The following is a 24005-nucleotide window of genomic DNA, read 5'->3' on the forward strand; positions in this document are numbered from 1 at the left end:
TTGTGTAAAATCCTGTCTGAGTGAAACAACCACTATTTTTACCATTAATTTCAGTCAGGCTAAGAATTTTGTTTTGAAGAACAGAAAATAATAGTTACTGGTCTGAGTGGCAAAGAATAAACATCCAAATAAATACAAGCTCTAGCTTAAGTTCAAAAATTGGACATGAATAAAAAGACAGTGATTTATGTTCACCCCGTCAGGAAATATAGATTCTGTAACATGTCACTTGTGAATTATACCTTTTTTCAGGGATACGTTTTATGCCATTTCTCACAAAATTTTCCAAAACCCTGAAAACTACAATTCACACTTAGTGAACCAGCAGCATATTCTTTCAAAATGTCCTTTTTTTTTGAGTGCAGCTTAGATGTTATGTGCCATGAACATGTGGATTCCTTGCAGGCGCATGACCTCTTTCAACCAGATTCAGGAAGTTTCTATGATCTTTTTTGTACACAGTTACTCAACAGGGCTTTAGAATGTCTTTAGAGTTGTCATTTTAGTAACTAACTCCAACTTATGAAAACGTTAAATAGTAACTACACATACCGCAACAAATATTCCACTTGTCCCATTGAAGCTGTCAATCCAACCCTGCAAAAAGAGGATGATAGGTTGCTTATACGGGTTTCAACATGTTGAAAGGGCTATAGCACTAAGGTGTTGATAGAGAAGGAATGAGAAAACAGTTAAGACAGCTACCAACCCATCTGGGACAGTTGTTAGGAAGCTAATCAGGATGTAAATATGGTTTGCATGATCCTTTACACCATCTACAATTTACCCATAAACAACACAACCAAACCATGTTTTTAGAAACTGCTCCTTTTCCATAGTAACTTGGCTACAGAAATACACTCTGGCTCTGAAGTCACTACAGTGTCTTGGCGCTATCATACTTAATAAGAACCATCAGCATGTTATACACCCAACAACACCACCACACAGATGCCATTGAGACCAATCTGATTATTCCAGCTAGTTTCTAAAGTAAGGAAGAAGAGATACCATTCTACTTTTGAATTCCACCCTAATCCAAGCCAGAGAAACTTCCCTGTGTGTGACAGAAGTAAAAGCAGTGAAAATCTGCATGATCCATGTGATTTACAGTGCCTAGCAGAATTAATTCCATCTTTCTGAGATGAAGAGTTTGTCCCAAAGCCTTGGCTGTATATTAGCCATTTCTGGCATAGTTCAAGCTCTGTGAAAGGCAAAGATGACTTTATGTTGTCTTACTAATTTGGCTGCAATATAAATATACCAGTATATTTAGCCTAGCAAGTTGTTTTAGTCCAAAAGTACAGCTGTATTTAATCACTGAGCAGCTGACACATTTTGTCTGCAACAGGCTCATACGAGTGTGAATCCAGTGAATTCAACCATTACTGAGGTAAGACAAAGATACTAGTAGCTGAACATGACGTGGGTGCTTATCGAGACCACATTAATAGGATAGACAGACCATGGAAAGACTTGAACCAGAAAGCATCAGGATTGTTCTAAGCATTTTGCCAGCCAGCATAGAAGCTCTCCTGTGTGGCTGCCTGGGCACTAGCCTCTGCATGTCTTGCAAGTCCAGAATCTTGCATCAACACTGTTCGATCTCTTTGTTTTAAATATGTTCCTTCCACTCACAGAAAAAGTATTTCCAGAAGATGTTGAAGACTTGCTGTTCTACTTCGGCATAGGTCCCCTACCTCTCCCACATGCTTTCCTTAAACTGGGGCACTTGTTTCTCAAGAGTATACTATCAGAGTGTATGCAGCTGCATTAAAGTATTCTGACTAGGGAATTGCTGTGGTTGAATGCTTACTGGAAAAGGCTCGTGCCAACTAGCTCCCACGATGGATGGCCTGATGATGGCAATATTCAAATTTCCTTTCTCCTGCTGAATTAGGTATTCAGACAAGGCTTTGGTGTAGGTGTAAGTGTTGGGCCAGTCCCCAAGCAGCTTGGGTGTGATGTCTTGAATTATAGATTCATCCAACCACCTATAGAAAACAAGAAGAAGGATGTACATGCAGGTTAAAAACAAAGACCAGTGAAGACAGGAAACCTCACGTAAAATAAAGGATAAGTAAGTCAAAGCCATATAACGCAAAGCAAGAAGTGAAAGGATTTGTATTTAGTTTAATAGCTTTGTAGGATAGTTACTGTTGTCTAGAAAGTACAAAATCATACTGTTGAACATCCTGCTGGGAAGTCCAGCTGAGCTACAGATGTCTATGCTGTTTCACTGTAAAGCAATCTCATTTGCTTTATGTTTCTCTGCAATCTGTTTTCTAGCTGTAACTGGTCTACAGTTAGTTTGATGGAGCTTTCCAGTCTGGTAGACTGTTATCTGGCTAGATAACAGTCATGCTCCGTCAGCAGAGTCTGCATATACACTCATGTGTAATTCAGGGTATTCTTGGTAACCCTGAGTTACTAAGCTGAGTACCACTGAAAAGATCTCAAAAGTTATAATTGTGTACTGCAGCAATAATAATTCCACTTGCACGATTCATAATGTTAGTTGTTCCTTTCTACTGGTTTTCCACTGGTTTGTTCACACAGAAAATTGGGAAACTGTCAGTGTTAGCTACTTTTAATAGGAAGAAGAAAGAAAACAACAAACACGACACTCACCAATTAATCTTATTATGGTGTTCAAGTAGTCATGTATACACCTTTAAAAATGTGGCCCTTATCACTGCAGTACTGCAGTGAGAATCTAAGACTCAAAGGCTTCTTTCTGGCATGCCAGCAGTGCTTCCCTGGTCCTGCCAGAATTACAGGAACTGGCTGTACTTCCAGAGCCCTCACACACTGCTGCCAATCCAGGACAGATTTTCAACAGTCTGATGCTGCACCACAGAATCAAAGATTAACTCCCATAATCCAATTTGTAATTAAGTCAATGGACTTACAGTTCAGACTAACTGCATGTACTTTTCAAAGGGGCACTGCAAGGATACTGTTTTCTGCAGATCCTCACTTCACCCCTCCTTATCTTGAATTTCAGACAGGAATGAGGTGAAGATTGTCGTGCCTGGAAAATTACTTGATCAAACCAACTTAGATGCACAAATACCTGACCATGGCATAGTGCTTTTCTAGATACATCTTACTATACTGCAACAAGATTTTTGTGTGAGAAAACACTGAATCATTGGAATTGCCAAACAGCATGCCAAAGAAGGGTTGATTTCAGTCAACCTCTAGTTTTTAGAACTAGTTAAAAAGAATCTGACATTTTTAGCGTCTAAAAAACTTATACGATTGAAAAAAAACAACCAACCTCTGTAGGCATAAATATTTTCTTTTGAAACCATGTTTCAGAAATAAGGCAGAAAAATTGTTTTAGCACTAGAAAAGTTAAACTAAACAGGGGCTATAAGCAGCGCACAATACTGACTCAGTTTACATAGTCACAGCCTCTTTGGGGCCACAGCTAAACTAACACTGTCTGAATCTTTCAAGCAATTAATTGTCTTCCAAAGGGAGACATCTAAAGGGAGACATCTATTTCTACAGAGCCTAGAGGAAGACTAGAATGATTCAGGAGCTCAGACAGAATATGAGGGTTTTTTTGTTTGTTTGTTTGTTTTTGTATAAACACACACATATATATTTAAAACAAGACGTAGAGGTAAGCAGTTCTCAGAAATTAAAGACAGGTGTACAAGAAGCAATTTCCCCTTTCTCTCATCCTTCCAGACAAGCCTCTGCATTACTTTAAGTGTTCATCAGTAAAAGCATGCTTCTGTGTGCCCCAAGGGCACTGTCCTACCAGGTGGTTTGATCTGCCAGCTTGGCAATCACAGAAGCACTGAACTGACAGTTCAGCAAGGCAAACTGCTCTCAGTCCCTCAGTGACCTACTTTGAAGAGTCTGAAATGCTAAATCATAAAGCAACTGCTTTTGCTCACCGCTGCAATTGCTCCATAGAAGTAAGAGATGCTAATAAAAAAAATAAGTAGCCTCTTCTTCCACCACTAAAGGCACTAAATAACTCTATCATAGGAAAACAGTTTACTGCGTTAATCACTTTCCATTAATAAGACACTTCCTTGTAAGTGGTGATAGACCTACATTTTCTGCAATAATAATAACAGTAACAGTTCTGCTTTAGCCCACACTTCACTGTGTGCTGTGTTCCTTACCTCAGCGTACCCTTCAAAGCTGATTTCCATCAGCTTTAGATTAAGGCAAACCTTGCTTGAGGTGGCAGATTATATGTTTCCCCTATTGGCCTGGCAGCACTTAGAAGAATGACTTCTGGTTTACTCAGATTAAGCCTAAAGTGTTACATACAGGTAAAGTATCAGAATATAAGAAAGCAGGGATACAACAGTAGCAATAGAATAGAAGTAACATCTGGATTTCTACACGGATTTTACCTGAATACAGAATCACAGGTAAGTAGTAGTTGTACGGCCAAAAATAACACTGAACTTAGTCCAGTTGTGGGATCACAGTTTTTGATGCATTCTCTTCTACTTGAACTTTCACAATGTGTTAAAAATTCACACTACAAAGTGCTTGTTCTGCCCATCTCCTCCTTATCTTACCTCCTGACATCCCTGCTCCTCTATGCATCTCCCTCATACATTACCTTTGATTTGCAGTTCAGTTTCTAAACCAGTTACCCTGAAGGCAGTTGTTTTCACCAAGGCCCACCTGAATTCAGTGCCTTTGAGGGCTGTGATCGTCTTCACTGTGAGCAATTACACCTGTACATGCAAACACTGTAAAGAAACAGATACTATCCTAGCTGAGGGCATGGTGTGAATTTTATTTCAGTAGAAGCACCAGAAAGTGGTGAACTTCTGGAGTAAAAACACAGGAAAAGCTGTAAAACAAACTGAAAATCCAAGCAAAAAAGCAAGGAAAAAAGTCTCTTATTACGCGAGTCAGAAACAACAACCAAACCTACAACCAAAGAAACTACACTGAAGGACTTATTTGAGAGCCCATCCTCTGTCACTCAAGCTGACTTTTAAATGTCTTTCTCTTTGCTGCATATAAAAACTACGATAAATGAATTCTTACTGTCTTATCTGAAGCAGCAACATCTGGGGTGGCTAGACACTTCTACATGTTAAAGATTAATGTTCAGACTGCTTTGCTGGTGTCTTTTTATCTGAGCCATCACCACTAATTGTTTCTGAAGTTGCAAGTTGTGGTAGGCTTTTAGAAGCAGTGATATATAATATTGATAGTGATGAACTCCAATGGACATTATAAAACTGAGTCACTGGGCAAAAAATTGCAGCTGAGCTTCCCTGCAGATAAATGTAAGGTAATGTATTTAGGGAAAAGCAGGCTAAACTGTTCTTAAAGGTGACTGAACTTAGAGCTGGCAGCTACTGCTCAGCGAGAGCTCTTGGGAGCACAGCTGAAAGTTCCACATCAGCCATGAATAGGGCAAATGCTGCATATACTCCAGTGCTATAACTTCAGGGCATGAAATGAAACCATGAGGACAGCAGTTTGAAACAGATAAAAGGAAGCTCACCTTCACACTGCAGTTAGTAAAATTCTAGAACTTGTTATCATAGAGGGGTTGCAGAAGCAAAGTACCACAAATTTCAAAAAGAGATTTTAAAAATTATTCATGAATTCAAAATGAAACTAAAAGTAATGGGATGTAACACCCTTCTTGCAACGAGGGGTGTTACATCAGATTAAAATGAGCTTGCAGCCCAGAAGACTAATGGCATCCTTGACTGCACCAGAAGTGAGTTGCCAGTAGCTCAATGGAGATGTCACCCTCTACTCTGCCCTTATGAGGCCCCATCTGGACTACTGCATCCAGGTCTGCAGCCCCTAACACAGGGAAAGATTTCAGGCTTTTGGAGAGGATCCCGGGGGGCCACAAAGATCATCAGAGGGCTGGAGCACCTCTTCCATGAAGACAGGCTGAATAAGCTGAGATTGTTCAATCTGGAGAAGAGAAGGCTGCAGGGACACCTCATTACAGCCTTCTAGTATTTAAAGGGAGATTATAAACAGGAAGGAAATCAACTTTTTACATGTGTAGATACTGACAAAGGGGAATGTGGCAGGGGGGTTGGAACCTGATGATCCTTGAGGTCTCTTACAACCCAAGTCATTCTATGATTCTGTGATTCACTGGTTCTGGTTTCTGGGAGCCTACAAGGGGAATGCATCATTAGGAGTATCCAGCCCTGTATCCAGTACCTTGCAAAGCATTGCCACTCTTGAGGGCAATGTACTGGGCCAGGCAGTCCAACACTAATGCAATAGGGCATTTCTTACATATTTATCACACTCTGAGAAATGACAAATAACTATTAACTGGAAGCAAACACGGCCAGGGTACTGGAAGAACTGAAAAAGAAAACACTGATTTTTACTAAGTTTTCTGGAGTAGCATTTTCTGAGATTATTTCTTTTGGCAAGAATCAAGAAAGAATTTATCCCAGCTCTCAGGGTTGGTACTTCATATGTTAGTTGATTATATCACACAGATAGAATAACACTGTTAAACAAATGAAAAGAAAGTTACATCTGCAGGAAAATTTTAAAGATAAGGCTTCCTGGGACTTTTAGCAGCAGATTTTGTTATTTTTAGTAGTTATTCCTCATTTTGGCAGATTACATTAAACATGCCTTTTTGTTATTTCATCAAATTCCTAAATATTCACATTGAACTGTGGGTCTCAACAGAGAATGGTCCTGCTTTTGTGGATGGCCCAGCAGCTTGTGTGAAGAGAGTTACTCTGTGGAAAGTAGCCCTTACGGTGTGAACTCAGCAGGCTTGGTTGCAGCCCTCTGGGGGTTTGTATCTCTTGGCAATATCTCCAAACTGTTTCTAAAACACCCCGTTTCTGACTAATATCTGTATCGCTCCAGCTTAGTATAGGAGAATTCTTGAAACAATGTTGAGAATCTAGAGAGAAAAAAGTGACCATAAGGTACATGAAAACTTTCTGATGTTACTAAGGCAGCAGCAAGGCTGAGTATTACAGAAAGAAGCAGCACAACTTAATTCCTGGTAGCAATACACTCGTGCATAATTTAGTGCTGGACTCTAATGAAATTACTATGTGTTCTTAAAAATGGTGTGTGAAAAAATGTAGAAGTAACTGTAGTGACAGACTTATCAAATTTGTTTTATGTTGCTTTATAATTCTTTTGTATTTGGGAAAGTATTGGTAAGCTCAATCAAATGATGTTGTTTCTACTTACTCTACTAAATCAAAAAGCTTCTTGGGTTCAGCTGGAGGTGGGTAGATGATTTCATCTATGCATTTCCGCACACAGTTTGCATAGGCAGTGGAGATGTGGATGAAAGCTTCCAGCTTCTGCATCTGCTGGGCCAGTTCTAGAAGCCTCTGTGTGCCCATTGCATTCAGTTGCAAGGCATGTCTAAAGAGGGCAGGAGAAGAAACAAAATGCATTTCACTGGGGAGAATTTATCAAATCCAAACCCTTCTTCCTGACAAATGATGAACAAATAAGGGAAGGGGTCACAGATAACACGTTTGACCAGAATGTGCTCAAAGAAAATCATTGTAACTGGTATAGTAGCTTGGTAGCTGCTGGTCACAATGCTGATCTTTCATTCACAGCGTATTTTTATTTGTTCTCAAAGTTGTTTTTCTTAACTCTGGTCACATTCTTTATCACCTCTGAGGGCTGGTCTAGGTTTCTTTATGGTTTTACCAGTTTGTATATAGCATGTGCTCCCATTGTACAGCTTCAAACAGTAACATCTAAGATAACCTTCAGAGAGATGCTCTTGGATTGACAGATCAACTCAAATATTTATTTACTCAGTTTGAAGGTTCACAGGTAACATTTCATTAATATGTCTAAATCTGACATACTTGCCACCTTCTCCTGGAGCAAATACTTCCAATATACATAACCTCTGAGTTGTTGTAATTTCAGCTTTCTCTCTAGGTGACCACTGCTAAACCAGACACATGTAAGGGTTCAGCAAAGGGTCCCTGGGCCCTGAAATACAGGTTGATACTGAAAGAAGCCATAATGAGAGATAAAGTCCCAAGGACTGGGAAAAATACTGATAAAAAGAATAGAGAAAGCATCCTGGTTAACAAATCTGACCTTGAAGGATGCACAGTGCATACTTGTTGGATCTCAGTGAAGAAACGCTCAACTTTGTTGCACTTTCCCATATAGGATGGAAAAGGCTAAGGAATTTGCAATCTTTTCAGCCCTAAATTAGAAAACAAATATAAGAGACTACAAATAATGTTGTACAGTAAAGGGCATACTAAAGAAATTAATTATACAGTCACTGAAGTGAAATTGTAAATAGTCCAGATGAATGAAAGTGGAAGCTAAGAGTAAAATTAATGTTTGGATCACAATATCTTAACCCAGATATACTAATTTTAGTAACATGGTGCTATTAAAGGATACTATTTTGTATAGATTTCTCTTTTCTCATCACTTGTCCTTCTTGTAGAATATTTCTACTTTAGTTTCCTTCCACATTAAAGCTACTTTTTCATGTACATTTCTATTGCACTGTAATCCTTCTAAGATCGGATGAATAGAATTGCACTCGTAGCATAGACTCAGCATGAATTTCTACTGGGAAAGAGTTCCTTTATCCTTGTATGGGAATATTATCTGTGGCTCTTTAATTTTTCTACTTATATTAAAACTGCATCTACTAGTATTTCAATATAACATAATTTCTCAGATTTCTGCCCTCAATAATTACATCTGGAGAATTCCCTAATAGTACGCCATATTGATGCCAATAATTCATTTAGTCACTGCTTTTCTAGTATCTCAATAACACTGACTTTGTATCACACTGAACTTGCTAGACTTTTAAGTTCTCATTCAGACAAGACTAATTTCTGTCTAACATCTTCACACATTTTGTCATTTTATCACAGTGAATTTTGCTTGTTCTCATATAGAGATTTTGACAGATCACATACAGTCAGCCTTTAGACAGCCTCCATGCTACCTTGAAGCAGAGGACTATTCAAGCTTTTTCTTTTAATTTCCTTCTAGCTATCTCCCTTATTAAAAGCTGTAGTTTCCCTTTGATGTTAGATGTCACTGTGGTGTATTTTTGTAGTATAATCATTCCTCTATCAATTCAAGAACATTTATGGATATTAATGCAGTACAGTGCTTTGCTCGTTACAGCTTGAGCTGCTTTTATAAATGGAGTTGCTTCCTTTTTCTTGGATTCTCTAATGAGTTGTTGCAAAAAGCAGCTCTTTATGGTGGACAGGGTGGCTATCTATTTAGCCTGCATAGGAGCAAATGAAGATGGAATATCAATAACTGTGCTTTCTATTCTCATGACTTGAGGATTTATCATAAAACCAGGAAGATCAGGCTATCCAGATCAGCCCTCTCAGCTTGCTGATCTAAATCATTTGCACAGAAGTGTTTACATATCCCATTTATTATGCTTATTTCTTCTTTTTTTTAATGGAAAGCCTTCTCTGAAAAGGCTGTCTCAAGGGAGCTGTTTCAGAAATCGTGCATTTATTTGCAGCAGTTAGTTACTCTGAATATTGGGTATTTTAAATCTCATGAAAAGCTATTTTGTTAAACATATTCTATCTCCCTCTTCAGTTATTCATTGACAAATAAAGGCCATTAACACTAACTAGCTTTAAAGATGCACATAACAGTTTAGTTTCAAGCTGTCTCCAGCTAGTTCTGCCAGAACATTTCCCTCTTGATCTAAAACTCTTTTCTCTGTACCAATTTTAGGTCATTATTTACTCTCTTACTATTTTACAATCTAAGCTTGTCATTTTTCCTTCTGTTCCCATGGAAATCTGCCAAGTTACTGCACTTCTGAAGTACACATGTACATGACATTTTTAGAGCATTTAGAAAATGCATGGTAAGTGCAGGACTACATGTTGCACGATAATATAAACAGATTGTATACAACAGATAATTGTATAAACAGATAATATAAGCAGCTGTATAAGAGATGTACTGAATACTGTAATACAAACCACTGTGAATTCTGAATTAGCAAACACAGAAAGCAGAACATACTTTAGAGGTTCATCAAAGCGTACTGTTGCTGCACAGTGGAAGACAATATTGACCCGGGTCAGAAGCTCCTCCTCATCTTCAGCACTGATGGCCAACTTGGGCTGAGTGAGTTCAGCATTAATAGGTTTAATCTTCTCATGGAAATTAGGGCAATCTTCTCGAACCCTGTCAAAGACCTTGAAGCACAAACAGAGATAATGTACAGAATTAGGCTACTGAAATAACTTTGGTTAGTAGCCAGTCTAATTACGTCAATGATATTGACATGAAAGAGAATCCTCCCCTCACCATTCTTTCAGAGACAACATACAAGCACCATGATAAAATAGTTAATTCATATATTTCTTTCCAAATAAAATCTTCACAGGGATACAAACAAATGACAACAAAAGCAGGAGGGAATGCCGAGCCCTGAAGAGATGAATGTATCTTATCTAGACCACTCATTTCTTGGGGCACCCACTGAAATTTCTATATCTCCACATGTCCTGTGACCAGTTTTTATTTGACCTCAGGGGCAGACCACAGACCACAAAGGAAGCTAAGGAGGAGGAGGAGGGCAGAGTTCAGAGTTGGGAAGCCTATGAATTATTTGCTCCATCTATTTTCTTGATTTCACTATAGAAGGCTTGAGAATAGAAGACTAATTCATGCTCCAGCTCATCCTTTAATACCATTTTCCAATTTGCACTCTTCATTCATGTAAAGTAAGTATCATGGGAGTTTTTCTTGGTATGCAAAAAAGGAACAGTGAGAAACCATACTCCTCAAGTTGCATGGCTGGACAAATGTGCAGCTAGCTGGCCTTTCAAGTCATTTATTTCGATGACTACGTTTAATCGCCCTTTCAAACATGTTTTCTTTCCAGTCTTTTGCAGAATGACAAGACCATGCATCCAGTAAAAAGATTGTTACATTTTCATATACTATCTGTTAGATGACTGGCCCAAAATTAGCATTGATCTAAGAGAGCAGGTACCCGGTGAGAAAACTATAAGCAGCCCTGCTGAAAGGAATAGGAAACCAATACTGTTATCACATGAAAAGTGCCCATATAAAAATGGCAATTTCCCATTTTTACTCTGTAAATTAATTATACTTTACACACTAGCTCTGAGTCACTGATAACACTATACACATCTGCGTGCAGTTCTGCTTGACACTTGAAAGCCGACAGCTACTACAGGTTCCACTTGGTGACCTTTCATTTGGATAACCTCAAAGACAAAGGTGTTGAGTCTTGAATTTCTAAAGATTATGTGAATTTGTTACAGTACAATTTGAAAAAATCCTTCTGTTTTGAATTGGGCAAAACTATAAATGTCTGTTCTAAAGGTTTTGTTTCCAGCTAGCATCATTTTATTTGCACAACTACAATTGAAATAATAGTAACAGTTAATTGGGGGCAGAGAGCCAACAACAACAAAGGCAGAAAGAATAACAGGAATAGAGAGTGAGTAGAATCTGAAGAGGTATATATAGTCTAGTTTTCAAAGGATAACCACACTTCAAAGGTAACCAGCCCACAGACAAAAATGACTAAGTGCTGGGACAAATCACTGGTAGAAGCTGTGGGATACTGCTTTGGATACATTTATAAACTGCCAAGATAAGCATTACCAGGAAGGGCAGGAAATAGCTAGGCCTGTTTCAGGGTAAGAAGATGGACCAGCTGACTTTTCAGTAGCTCTGATTTATTTGGTTGTTTCCTCTGCTGCGTAGCTTACCCACTAGTAACTGAGTTTGCACACCTCTTTACTATCACCGTCTCTTGTTTTCCTGGAGATTGCATTATTTCTGATGTCTCCAGTGCTTATGGAAGAGTTCTCAGAAGACAATGTAAGACTGAAGTTATCTTTTAAGAATTTTAAGAACAATTGCTCATTTGTTTGTTCTATTGCAAAGACAGTGAAAAACTCCTCTCAGTAAGAATTACCTAGTGCCTGTTTTACTTTGGGAAAAATAATGCAAAGGTAAAGAAAGAATATCAGCCCATTTTCTATTTCAGTCATAGTGTATATAAACAGAAGAGTATTTCTGTAGTGCCAACTTGATTCAAATTCAGAGAAATATATTCTGCCTACACCCATCTCCTCTGCTTGCAGGTAATATCCTCTTCCATTTCTGAGCCTGCTGTTAGGTGTTGCCTAGTACTACACATTACTCAACAACTATAGTTTCCCTCCAGTGACTCAATGCATTCCACAGAAGGAATAAGAGAGTTTCTAAATGGAAGCTCACAAATCAGCATGCTCTTTGGAAACCTTCTGGATCACAAGAACATTCAGTTCATTAAACAGGAACAGCTGTTTAATCAAAGCCTATTGCCTCTTTTATGAAATCTGAAGGTTTCAGACTTGTCAGAACTTCATGTGAAAGTGCAAGAAGATTTAAGGACAAGACAAATGCAGCTTATTCTGTGCTTCTTCCTGTAGCTCAATGAATGCCTAACATAGAGATGATGCTGATTCTACAGTTTAACAATAGCGTAATAACTAAATTCTGATTAACTCATGAAGACAATATACAAGAAGTTTCTAATAACTGCATAAGGCCTTAGCATGGTTCTGTCTTTCCTTTATGGAAGCCATCTGTCCATCCAAGTTAGATTTCAGGAATAGAAAAGTCTGGAATACTGTACTGATGGAACTGCATGAAAATTCTACCCAAGTCTGAAATAACACAGAAGCGATACACTAATTACAACATAATTATAGCGAAGAAAAAATGTTTGATCATCTATGTCCAGTATTAAGTAAGTGGAGGGAAATCGATAACTCTGCATTATGCCTTCCTGAGTATTCATTCACATTGCAGTGGCAACGCCACAGCCTTGTAGGAAAACAGATAAACCACTCAAGAAAGATAGCTGCTATTCTCACTATAATCCTCAAAAAAGGACTTGGGTTCTGCAGTGTTTGTACTGCTATTAGCAGAGGAGAATTTCATTCTGAAATTTGTTAATTTTTTTTCTTATTTTATTGTTATACAGTTAGGCAATTCCGATTTATGAAAGTAATTTCTGATTTCAATTTATATTGTCAACTTCTTATTACAAAAACAAACTTCCAGAATTAGTCTCAAAATGATATGAATGTTTTTGATGAGTCTCTTTCCCCACTCCGGCTCACTTAAGCTTGGACATCTGTGGCTGTCTCTGTTCTCTGCTCTTAAATTAAAGAATTTATGATTGAAAGTGATTTCTGCCCATCAATCTTTCATTCAGGATTTTTTTCATAAACCTTCCAAGAAAGGACAAATTGCACATCTATGGAAAGAGCACAGCTGAATGAAAAAAGAACAATCAAACATTGTAAAATGCCATGGGCTTAGCTTCTTCCTTAGGGGACATTTTCAGTGAAGTGAAGACTAAATAATTAAAAAAAAACCAAAACAAACAAACAAACAAAAAAACTACATGAGTTTGAAAAAATCAGTGTCCTCTGGCAGCTTTTTAAAGAAGCCATCATAGTTCTCCTTTTAATGGGGCACCACAATCTTCAGCGAGGAAAACTTAAGAAAGGCCAACTTGCTGCAGCAGGAACTACGCAGCATGGAACTTCATTGTGGAGCACGTGCAGGAGAGAAAACAGAACTCCTATTTGTTTGGTAATGCTAGCACTATTTCCTGAGCTCTCTTCTGATGTGAAAGATCAATCTTCCAAAGCTTTGAATACATATATGCTGTAACCCAGAAGTGCTCTTCATCACCTTACTCAAGATTCCTTACTCTGAGAACACCTGTTAACATTAACGGCTCTTTTAGGGAGCCTGTTAAAGGACAAGTTCATGCCTGCTCACAGGCTGGATCAAGGTCAGGTGATTGGCAAACTGAAGGTAACTGACCCAGAAGGAACAAAGATTTAAAGAATGGTCTAGAAAGGTTACTTTCTCCTTTCTCCCATGACACAGAAACAATGTTGAGGCATCCAGATTACACTATGTTAACCAGATGGCAGTGTTTTCATTTTTTCTTCTCCCTTTTCTTTTTCTTAATTTTCTTAGAAAGATCAATGCAATGGTGAATGGTGGGGCCAAGTGTGCTTAATAGAATGCCAGGCTTCTCTAAAAGGATCAACTGAACTTGTTAATTTGCATGATAATATGCAGATCTTAAGGCATTACAGCATGAGAACACTTAAAATGGAGGAAGATTAGGCAATTCCACAAACTGCATCATACATCTGAGCTAATGCTGAGTGGATTAAGGTTGAAAGAGATCAATTAAAAACAAAAACAGACAACAATAAGTAAAACAAACCAGTAATCTTCCATCTTCTCAGACAAAGAAATAGAAGAGATTGCTTAATATAATTCAGGAGAATTTAAGCATGAATTACTTCTGTAAAAGGAAACATGTTTATTCCAAGCAAAACACAGGCCAAGTGGCAAAACTCTGTGAAACTATCTCTTTTGATAAAGAAGGTGTTTCATTGCTGCATGGACTAATTTAAAAAGAAAGCAATTAATTAAAATACCCTCTTCAGATCAGATTACTGGCATCTAAATGACAGGGAGCAGTCTACATTATATACAGATAGGTAGCTTACTCCTATTTATTTCCATGGAAGCTACATCACACACAATGAACACAATAGCACTATTTGATAGAGCAAATTCTTAGCAACAAAATGCTATTTTCCAACAGACACCACCACTAGCTATGCATTTTTGGCAGTGTTGAATAAGGGTCTGCATGCTACGCTCAAAGTTTGCTCCAGTGGACCACTGATTTACAGCTGCAATGCTGGTGGCGTTGCTAGGAAAATGTTGCTCATGCAGTTCATATTTCATTGGCCTGAACAGATGGAAGTCAGGAGGTATCAAATCTGGTCTACATGGTGAGTGTGGTAGGAAGGTGTTATTATGTTGCAAGAGAAAAGTTGCTTTCTTCTTTTGCCTGATTCTCAAAGTTTGAACCTTCCATTTAGTCAGTGCCATGAGGTAGTGGCCAAAGTTCATGATTTGTCCAGGTTCCAGGATATCTAGATGGATAAACCCTTTCCTATACCAAAAGGCAGTGCACATCACTTTTCCCACTGAGGACTTCACCTTGAACTTCTTCCCTGATGGAAAATTCACATTGCCACTACATGGACTCCTGTTCTGACTCCAGTTCATAGGTGGTGACACCAGGTCCTGTCACTCGTAATGATACAATCCAGGTAATTGTCACCTTCCACCTCATGTTGATTCAATAGGTCCTGACAAACATGCAGATGGAGAGCACCATCTGCTCGTGTGAGCATTTGTGGCACCCGCCTGGTGCAAATTTTGTGATATTCCAACATTGCCACCATCATTTCCAGAGCACTGAAGCTGATATTCAGATCTGTACACAGTTCCCTGGTCGTAATCTGTCGATTCATGTGTATGAGCAGATCAAGATGCTCTTTATTTCTTTATGTGACTTCTGTACATGGCTGTCTGGCATGTGGCTTGTCTTTCTTGTCACCATTGCCACTATTGAAACAAACCATTCATTGTCTCATAGTGCCAACATCTACTGTGCAGTCTCCACAGATGTTCAGCAACCATCAGTTAATATCAATGGATGCCATTTTTCCACATGGTGGAATTCACCTTTGCTTCATACACACTTCCATGTCAGACGCCATTTTCTCAGACTTCCCCTTTGCAGCCATCCATCACACAGCAAAAATATCTAACAGAATATTGGCAGGAAGCTTCAACCACTACTGACATTCTACCAACATCCACCACTGATGTCATGAGCTAACATAACAAAACAGGAAATATTACTTTTGAAGCAATTCTTGTAATAGATTAAACACCCTAGTGCAGTCATTCTTCTTTGACTTCAGTGGCAGCATCATAAATGGATATGAGTGACCAGCTTGAATCTAAAATCCTGAAGGTAGCAAGGGCATGAAAATAGCTATGCAAAAGCCTAATCTCTGAAGTTCTGATCTGACAAAACAGCTTATCAAACGCATCCCAGTAGTGTATGCCACTAATAGAAGTCCTCCAGTAGATGCTTGAAGAAAAGAATGTACATTGCTACTTTTAGAATTGCCATGGCAGCAAATCTGAGAAATAACCTAGTTGATTCTTGACATAGAGTAATTACCTTGCAATTGATTTTTAGACTGGTACATTTCTAGCAGTAAGCACCAGGACTGGTCAGTAAAGAAATGTGTGAAAATCCAGCTCAAGTAGCATTAATCAGGATAGTCCCTTCTTTCCTTTGCTCGCTCTCTGCCTCAGGAAGTTGCTCTTAAGTATGGCTCTTCGCAAGGCAAGTAAATCATAATTCATCTAACCAGTTAGAAAGCACATGGTAGAGTGTTCCTCATTATAAGAAATCAAATGCCTTATGCTTCAGTCTAGAATTATTATTTTCCCCTGAGTAGAATTCATGTTTTGGAAATACAGTACTCATAACCAACAACTAGCACACAAGAGCTGATTATTTAAAGATAGTAAGGGTGAATAATATGAAAGATGATAAATATTTAAAAGGTAAAGGAAAAATTCACCAATATCAGTGCCTTGGCTGGAAAAACTGGGGCAATCTCCACCAGGAAGCAATCTCTGAGAGATGCTGCCTCCATGGGGGTCAGCCCTTAAATGAGGTCTTAGAGGAGGTGGAGTCGAGCTCCACCCCTTCTGGGAGCACAGCTAGATTACTCTCACCTGTTCTCCCACAACTGACCCAACACTTGGCTCAGCTGATTAATCAGAGGTTCAGGCTTTGATTACCAGTTTCCCATACAAAAGATAAAGACAACATTAACAAAGACTTGACACAGTAAATATCAATATAGCTCAGCTAAGGTTAATGTGATAGCCAGCTACTTAGGATGCATTTGCATTTTGAAATGGCCAATTACCTTGTAAACTAGCTGCTGGCAAAGTAGTTTTTTTCTAGCATGAGTATTCAGATAACAACAGTAAATCTGCAACTAGCTCTTTCCAAGACAGGCATGGCAGACAGGACTATTACAGACTTGACAGACATTTCTGTAGTCATTATTGTACCATCATGTATGTGGGTGGACAAGTCACAGAGACTATGGAGCTTTTTTTAAATTCCTTGTAGACATTTCTTGTACCCCTATCACTATCATAATTTGATGGCATATTTCACATTTTGCACAGGGAAATAATTAAGCACAGAGAAGGAGGATTGTAATACTTCAAGCTTTTTCTGCAGGATCAATTTAATACAGTTCTTCCCACACATTTTCCAGAACTGTTTTCCTTCTCATCCCATCCTATCCCAACCCCTGCCACATAGAATTCACAACCAGTTACTTAGAGAATTGAAGTATGCACTTGGAAGCATTAATAGGCACAGTGTTATAAAGATACAGGATGTGAATCTGCTTTTCCATATCTACTGACTTACTTACAGATCTTTTAAGTTTCACCACCAGATTTGCTTGGGTGCCATGAAATTTCAGAGGTGCTTATTGAGTCCCCTAAGACCAAGCAGCCAGGAGCAACTGCTGTGCCAAACACAGAGGCCTACTTTTTGGAGAGATGACATTGTCACGTTTTAAAATACCTAAGATCAAGTTGATTTTTAAAAGTCTATGGAGACTGGCATATCTAAGGGCTGTCTAGACAGAATGAGGCTGTGGGGAGACCTTATTGCTCTCTTCCAGTATCTGAAAGGCACTTACAGAAAGAATGGGGCTGGTCTCTTCTCACTGGTGACAGGACAAGAGGAAATGGCCTCAAGTTGTACCAAGGGAAGTTTAAGTTGGATATTGGGATAAACTTCTTTACAGAAAGGTTTGTTAAGCACTGGAATAGGCTCCCCAGGGAGGTGGCTGAGTCACCATCCCTGGATGTGTTTAAAAACAGCTTGGATGTGGTGCTCAGGGACACGATTTATTTAGTGGTGGGTTGTTAGAGTTAGGGTAGTGTGATTAGGCTGTGGTTGGACTTGATCTTTAAGGTCTTTTCCAACCTAAGCAATTCTGATTCTATGATTCTAAACAATGCTATATATCAGAGATGTGGAATTCTGAAGTTCCTCCTCTCTGAAAATATAGGATTCACATGTATAGTCAAGTCAAGGGTGTGGTGCGGGCTTTTGGAGAAGTGAGTATCACATGTAGCCAGCAGCTGCAAAGTATCCTCTCAGATACAACTTCTTTTCACATGAAGAATTAGTGGGGAGAGCCAGGCCAGATACAGGCATACACAAACACACACCTGACTGACCAGGTATACTTCGCTCAATAGATCTTTCACAAAGAAGGCAAGATGATACTGTAAAGCCTTAAAAATGAGTGAGCTGCAGTCCTGGCAACAGGGAATTCACTCAGTCGTTAAGTTCCAGAGGAGTGATGTGAAAAAGAGACTAAATGTAGCATGATGAAATCTTCATCCAGCTGTGAAACAGCTGACCTAGCACTATGCAATCAGCTGACAGGCTGTAGTCTGTGCAGCAGTCGTTATTTATACAAATGGTCACAGTATCTGATGACTAAATCTGGCTAAAATTTACAGCAGGCCTAGCTTTGGCCTGCTGCTGTTTCCATACAGTAGATGACATATAAACTCACAGTTAATGGTGCTGCTTTATAGTGAAAACAGACCTTTGCCAAAAAAGCCAGTGAGGGATGCCCACATCCAGGCAACCATATCTCAGTTAGACTCTCTGGGTACTTCTCCTTCTGCTATAACATTGTTCCTAAATAGGACAATCACATTGGTTGCCACACACGTAGTTCAGACAGCTAGCACATAACCTGTACTAACACATAAAACTGGCATGCATTCAGAATCTGGCTTCAGGGACAACAGCACAGATGCTCTAAGTAATTCTGAGAGAGCTGAGATACATAACCCTGCTCATGTACCCCAAAAATGCAGCAGTTGTGTCAACCACGGGTGAATGTCCTGCACTTCCACTTCCTCAAGATCCCTGATCATTTCCCTTCCTCTTCTTGAGGCATAGAGGAGAGATGCCATCGTTAAGAACACAGTTAATCATAGAATCATAGAATTATTTCAGTTGGAAGGGACCTCTCAAGGCCATCTAGTCCAACTCTCTTGCAGCGAACAAGGACACCTACAGCTACATCAGGTTGCTCAGAGTCCTGTTCAGTCTGTCCTTAAATGTCTCCAAGGATGTGGCATCCTCCACATCTCTGGTAACCATTTCCAATGCATCACCGTCAATGTCATTTAAAAAAAAAAAAAAACAAAAAGAAAAAACACAAACATTTTCCCCATATCCAATCTAAATCTCCCCTCTTTTGGAGAAGAAAGTTTTCCTAATATCCAACCTGAATGTCCCCTGGTGCAACTTGAGGCCCCTCCCTCTAGTCCTGTCACTAGTTAGGAGAAGAGGCGAACATCCACCCTTGCCACAACCACCTTCCAGGTAGTTGTAGAGATGAGGTCTCTCCTGAGCCTCCTCTCCTCCAGACTAAACAATCCCAGTTCCTTCAGTTGTTCTTCTTAAGACCTGTGCTCCAGACCCCTCACCAGCTTTATGCCCTTCACTGCATGCGCTCCAAGACCACAATATCCTTCTTGTAGTGAGGGGCCCAAAACTCAGAACACAGTACTCAAGGTGCAGCCTCAACAGCATTGAGCATGGGGAGACAATCACATCCCTGATCCTTCCAGCTACACTATTTTACAAGCCAGGATGCCATTGGCCTTCTTGGCCACCTGGGCACAGTGCTGGCTCATGTTCAGGTGAGCACTTATCAACATCCCCGAAGTGTGTTTCCTCATCACAGTCTTTCAGCCACTCTGCCACAAGCCTGTAGCATTGCCTGGAATTGTTGTGGTGAAAGAGCAGGACCTGGCACTTGGTCTTGCTGAACTCCATTCTGCTGGCATCACACTAGTGATCCAGCCTGCCCAAATCCCTCTGAAGAACTGTCCTACCCCCAGGAACATTGACACATCCTCCCAGCTTGGTGTCATCTGCAAACTTAGTGAGGGCACACTCAATCCCCTTGTCCAGGTCATCAATAAAGATATTAAGTAGGACTGACCCCAATAATGACCCCTGGGAAACACCACTTGTGACCGGTTGCCATCTGGATCTAATTCCATTCACCACCACTCTCTGGGCACAGATCTCCAGCCATTCTTTATCCAGCAGAGAGCATACCTTCCCAAGCCACAAGCTGTCAGCTTCTCCAGAATACTGTGGGAGAGAGCATTAAAGGATTTGCTGAAGTTTAGGTAGACTATGTTGACAGCCTTTCCCCCATCTACCAGGCAGGTTACTTGAACACAAAAGGAGACTGGTTTGGCTAATCAGGACCTGTCTTTCATGAACCCATTCTGGCTGGGCCTGATCCCCCAGATGCCCCACAAATGCTGTATGATCTTACTCAAGGTGATCTGTTCCATAACCTTCCTTGGCACTAAGGTCAGGTTGACAGGTCTGTAGTTAATTGCGTCCTCCTTATGACCTTTCTTTTAGATCCATGTTATGTTTGGTTTGCAGTCAGGTAGAAACAACAGAATTCTCTTTCTCTCTCAATCCTTTTTTTTTTTTTTTTTTTTTTTTTTTTCGGTAGACGATTCAGATATTTTAGAAAGGAAGAAAACACAGATGCATTTATTTTAAAGAGGGTCAGGGAAGCCATATAGAGTGTTATTAAACAAAGCTCAGGTTCTAGCTAACTGTTGGAAGCTATTAGAGGGTAATTAACCATCACTTAACCCTGATGTACTATCTTTGGCACTCCTAACAGTTGTTCCAGCTAAAACCATACCATTAAAGGTTTCTAGTCAAAGATCTGTGACTCAAGACATCTTTAACACTGATATCCAATCTTCATCTTACCGAAGTCCAAAAGTACCACATCTACAAAGAGAAAAGCTAGTTTTCTCTGCAAGTATATTTTCAGATCTCATCCCTATCAATAGAGATCCATGAGGTGAAATCATGTATGCTGAAATGCTATTCATGTTTTCTGCATGTCCTGCCACTAGCTTCTAGAATTAGATTTCAAATAACTTTAGGCAGACACAAAGCAGAAAGGCAAGTAGCTGAGCTAATCATGCTTCAGGTATAACAAGTCACTTGCACATGTGTCACTAGAACGAGCAACATTTTCAGCTAGTGATTGAACAAATTGTTGTTTGTATGTAAAAGTCTACCCATCTGTCTGAGCAGGGATTACCCCTAGTGAGCCTGTGTCCTCTATACCCGAGAAGTTATAGATTACTTGAATGCTTTAATATATTGGGAGAAAACCCTGGCTGACAGAGCAAAGAAGAAACACCCACAACCAACTACCTCTCCTCCCACTTAATGTTTCACAATGATCTGCAGAGGACTATTTTCATGAAACTATACACCCAAATTATACGCTTAACTGAGGAAGTACAACTTGTGTCTAAATTAACTTGACACCTGCTCTATCATATTCAGTAGATCGTTATTTTCCCAGTGTATGGAAAATTGGTAATCACAGCCTGAACCTCTGATTAATCAGCTGAGGCAAGTGTCAGGTCAGCTGTGGGAGCACAGGTGAGGGTAATTCAGCTGTGCTCCCAGAAGGGGTGGAGCTTGACTCCATCCCCTCTAGACCTCATTTAAAGGCCGACCACCACTGAAGGAGCTTCTCTTTGAGATTGCTACTTGGTGGGTATTGTTTCAGCATTGTCTAGCAGACTGAAGGCCTCTATTGGGTGAGTCTTTCTTTTAAATAACCTTCTGGGTACTTATCACCATTTCTCTTGTACCATCTTTGCATTATTGTCAGTATACATCACTGTACACACAGATTCCCTGGGAAACAGACAAACAGACATTCCATCAAAAATAACCTCAGTGCTTACAAAATCTACTCCAAACTACACAGCCTGTGAAAGTAGCAATCTTGGGGCATACAGATTACTGTAGATGCTACTACAGAGTGATAAGGTCCAAGCTGGAGGTTCTGCTGCTGCACCAGGACTTGTAATCAGCTAAAGCCTTTGCTGGGAACAAGAAAAGTGATAAATACAGCTCAAGGAGAGCTAAACTGCATGAGCATAAAAGCAGAATATGCTTGTGCTCTGCTATGCAGACTGTAGAATTTATCAAACTGCTTATGCTTAAATGGCACTAGGTAGAAAAGTCAAGGCTGAAGTAAAATGTTTTGTCATAGCGAGTGTATATGGTAAACAATGTAATGCCAGTATGAAATGGATAATTGCAGAGGAGTGTTGGGGTGCAAAGTCTTCTGAAGTCACCTGTAACCAGGCAACCACATAACTACTGTTCTACAAAGTAAACACTGCTTAAGTAACAGCACCTGAAAAACCAGCATTGGGAATGGATGCGGCAGAAACAAGAACAATTCAGGAAAAAGTAGTATGGGATAGAGTGCTAATGTGAAGGGATTGTGGATGGAGGAAGAAAGGTGCAATATTGCTGCAAAGGTGGGTCTAAAGTAGAAAAATGGGAAATAAGGTACAGAATCACAGAATACCTTATGTTTGAGGGGACCTTAAATGGAATTCCTGAGGGAGCCCCACAGGACAACCTACTGAAGCCTCAACCAGGTCTTCATATATAAGATGAAGGCAAGAGTGGAAAAACAAGCAGATTTGTGTCTTAGTACTAAACAGTGGAAAGCAGACCTGCAATTCAATAATAATTGGGTGTTATTCTTAAGACTTGAGTGATTGTTAGTAGCTTTATATTTGTGTGTGCTTTTGGATTGATCATTTAATTACTCTATTAGTCTTGAAGAAGTGTACTGCTTAATTAAAAAAAAAAAACATACTTCTTAATTCTGTTTTATCTGAAACCTCTACCAGAAGGGGAAAATGACATTCAAAGCAATGAATGACTACCATCTTCAGCTTACCACCCTGAAATATGAGCTCTAGCCATTAATCATCAGGGCCAGCCTTCACCCCATCTCTAGACAGATACTTAGCATCCCACTCAATTAATCTCTATCTTTGTCTTCCCACTAAATGATAGTTGTAATCCACAGGATCCAACTAACTTTCACAAAAATAAAAATACATCCATCTTTCAGTTCTCTGACTTGCTGTGCTCAGCTCAGGACATGCAACTTTCCTACTTTTGTACAGGAGAATGGCAGAACTGCTGCTATATTATGAACTTGAGTTTGGAGAACTGCTTCATGGTGTCATCCCTACCTGCGAACCTGAAGAAACCATGACAGTATGAATAGATCTTCTTCACTGTACTTGTAACTGATAAGGTAATCTCAAATTCTCTTGGTCCCTCATCTCCCCCCATGCTCTCCTTTTGCAGTACCTTTTTCTGGTACTACAACATTACTCCTCTTTGGAACCTCAAGTAAAACATGCAGCTGGCTGGAAGATTTGTGATCCACTGATCATCTACACAGTTGGAAAGTAGAAATACTGCTGTGCTTACAGCTGTGGAAAATTTGTGGCCTTTGAGGTGGGCTCATGCCTTAATGGTAGTATTTTTTTTTCTCTTGGATTCTCTGTAGTATGTAAGTTAACAGCCAAATATGGCACATTTGTATTCCTCTAAGTTCAGAGGTATGTTGTGTTCCAAAACGTTTTTTGTTGCAGAAGTGTTTTTAACTCACCAGTTAGTGGAATTCTGAGGAAAGAAATAGTAGGAGGAATATTCTAATCCATATAATTTTCTTTATATTGAGCATTTTGTTGCAACTCATGCCTTCCAAATGAAAATCATGTGATTTTGGCATCTTCTCTCTAGGGATGATAGCACAGCTATAATCTCCCCTTTCATTTATTCAATTCATCACTTGGAGCATTGAAATTTTGTCTAATTTAGATAGAATAAAATGTACTAAATTAAGAATATCTTCCTTTTTACAATGGAAGAGATGGCTCTCCAAATCTGTTTCCTTTCCTCTCGTATCAAAAAGTATATCCCAATAAAGCTCAAGCTGTATAACAATATCTGATCATTAGTCTCTGAACTAAGAGAAATAACATCTTATGAACGATAACACCAATAATGCTGGAGCTAACTCTGCCATATGAGGTATGAAGAATTGTGCTGTACC

The 24005-nt window shown here is 39.4% G+C and overlaps 1 protein-coding gene across 3 annotated transcripts in view; it reads right to left on the minus strand.

Moving 5' to 3' along the window:
* Positions 1–24005, minus strand: part of FAR2 (fatty acyl-CoA reductase 2) — a 119688-nt gene that overhangs the window by 24913 nt on the left and 70770 nt on the right. For all 3 annotated transcript variants that reach the window (XM_015871232.3, XM_015871226.2, XM_085522425.1), the window contains exons 3-6: positions 10024–10199; positions 7201–7380; positions 1817–1994; positions 553–597 (exon numbers count right to left, since the gene is read on the minus strand). In XM_015871232.3, coding sequence (XP_015726718.1) covers positions 553–597; positions 1817–1994; positions 7201–7380; positions 10024–10199 — 579 coding nt within the window. The remainder of the gene's footprint in view (positions 1–552; positions 598–1816; positions 1995–7200; positions 7381–10023; positions 10200–24005) is intronic.

Source organism: Coturnix japonica, chromosome 1 (genome assembly GCF_054131305.1).
Source record: "Coturnix japonica strain WE chromosome 1, WE-NBRP24, whole genome shotgun sequence".
NCBI classification, from domain to species: domain Eukaryota; kingdom Metazoa; phylum Chordata; class Aves; order Galliformes; family Phasianidae; genus Coturnix; species Coturnix japonica.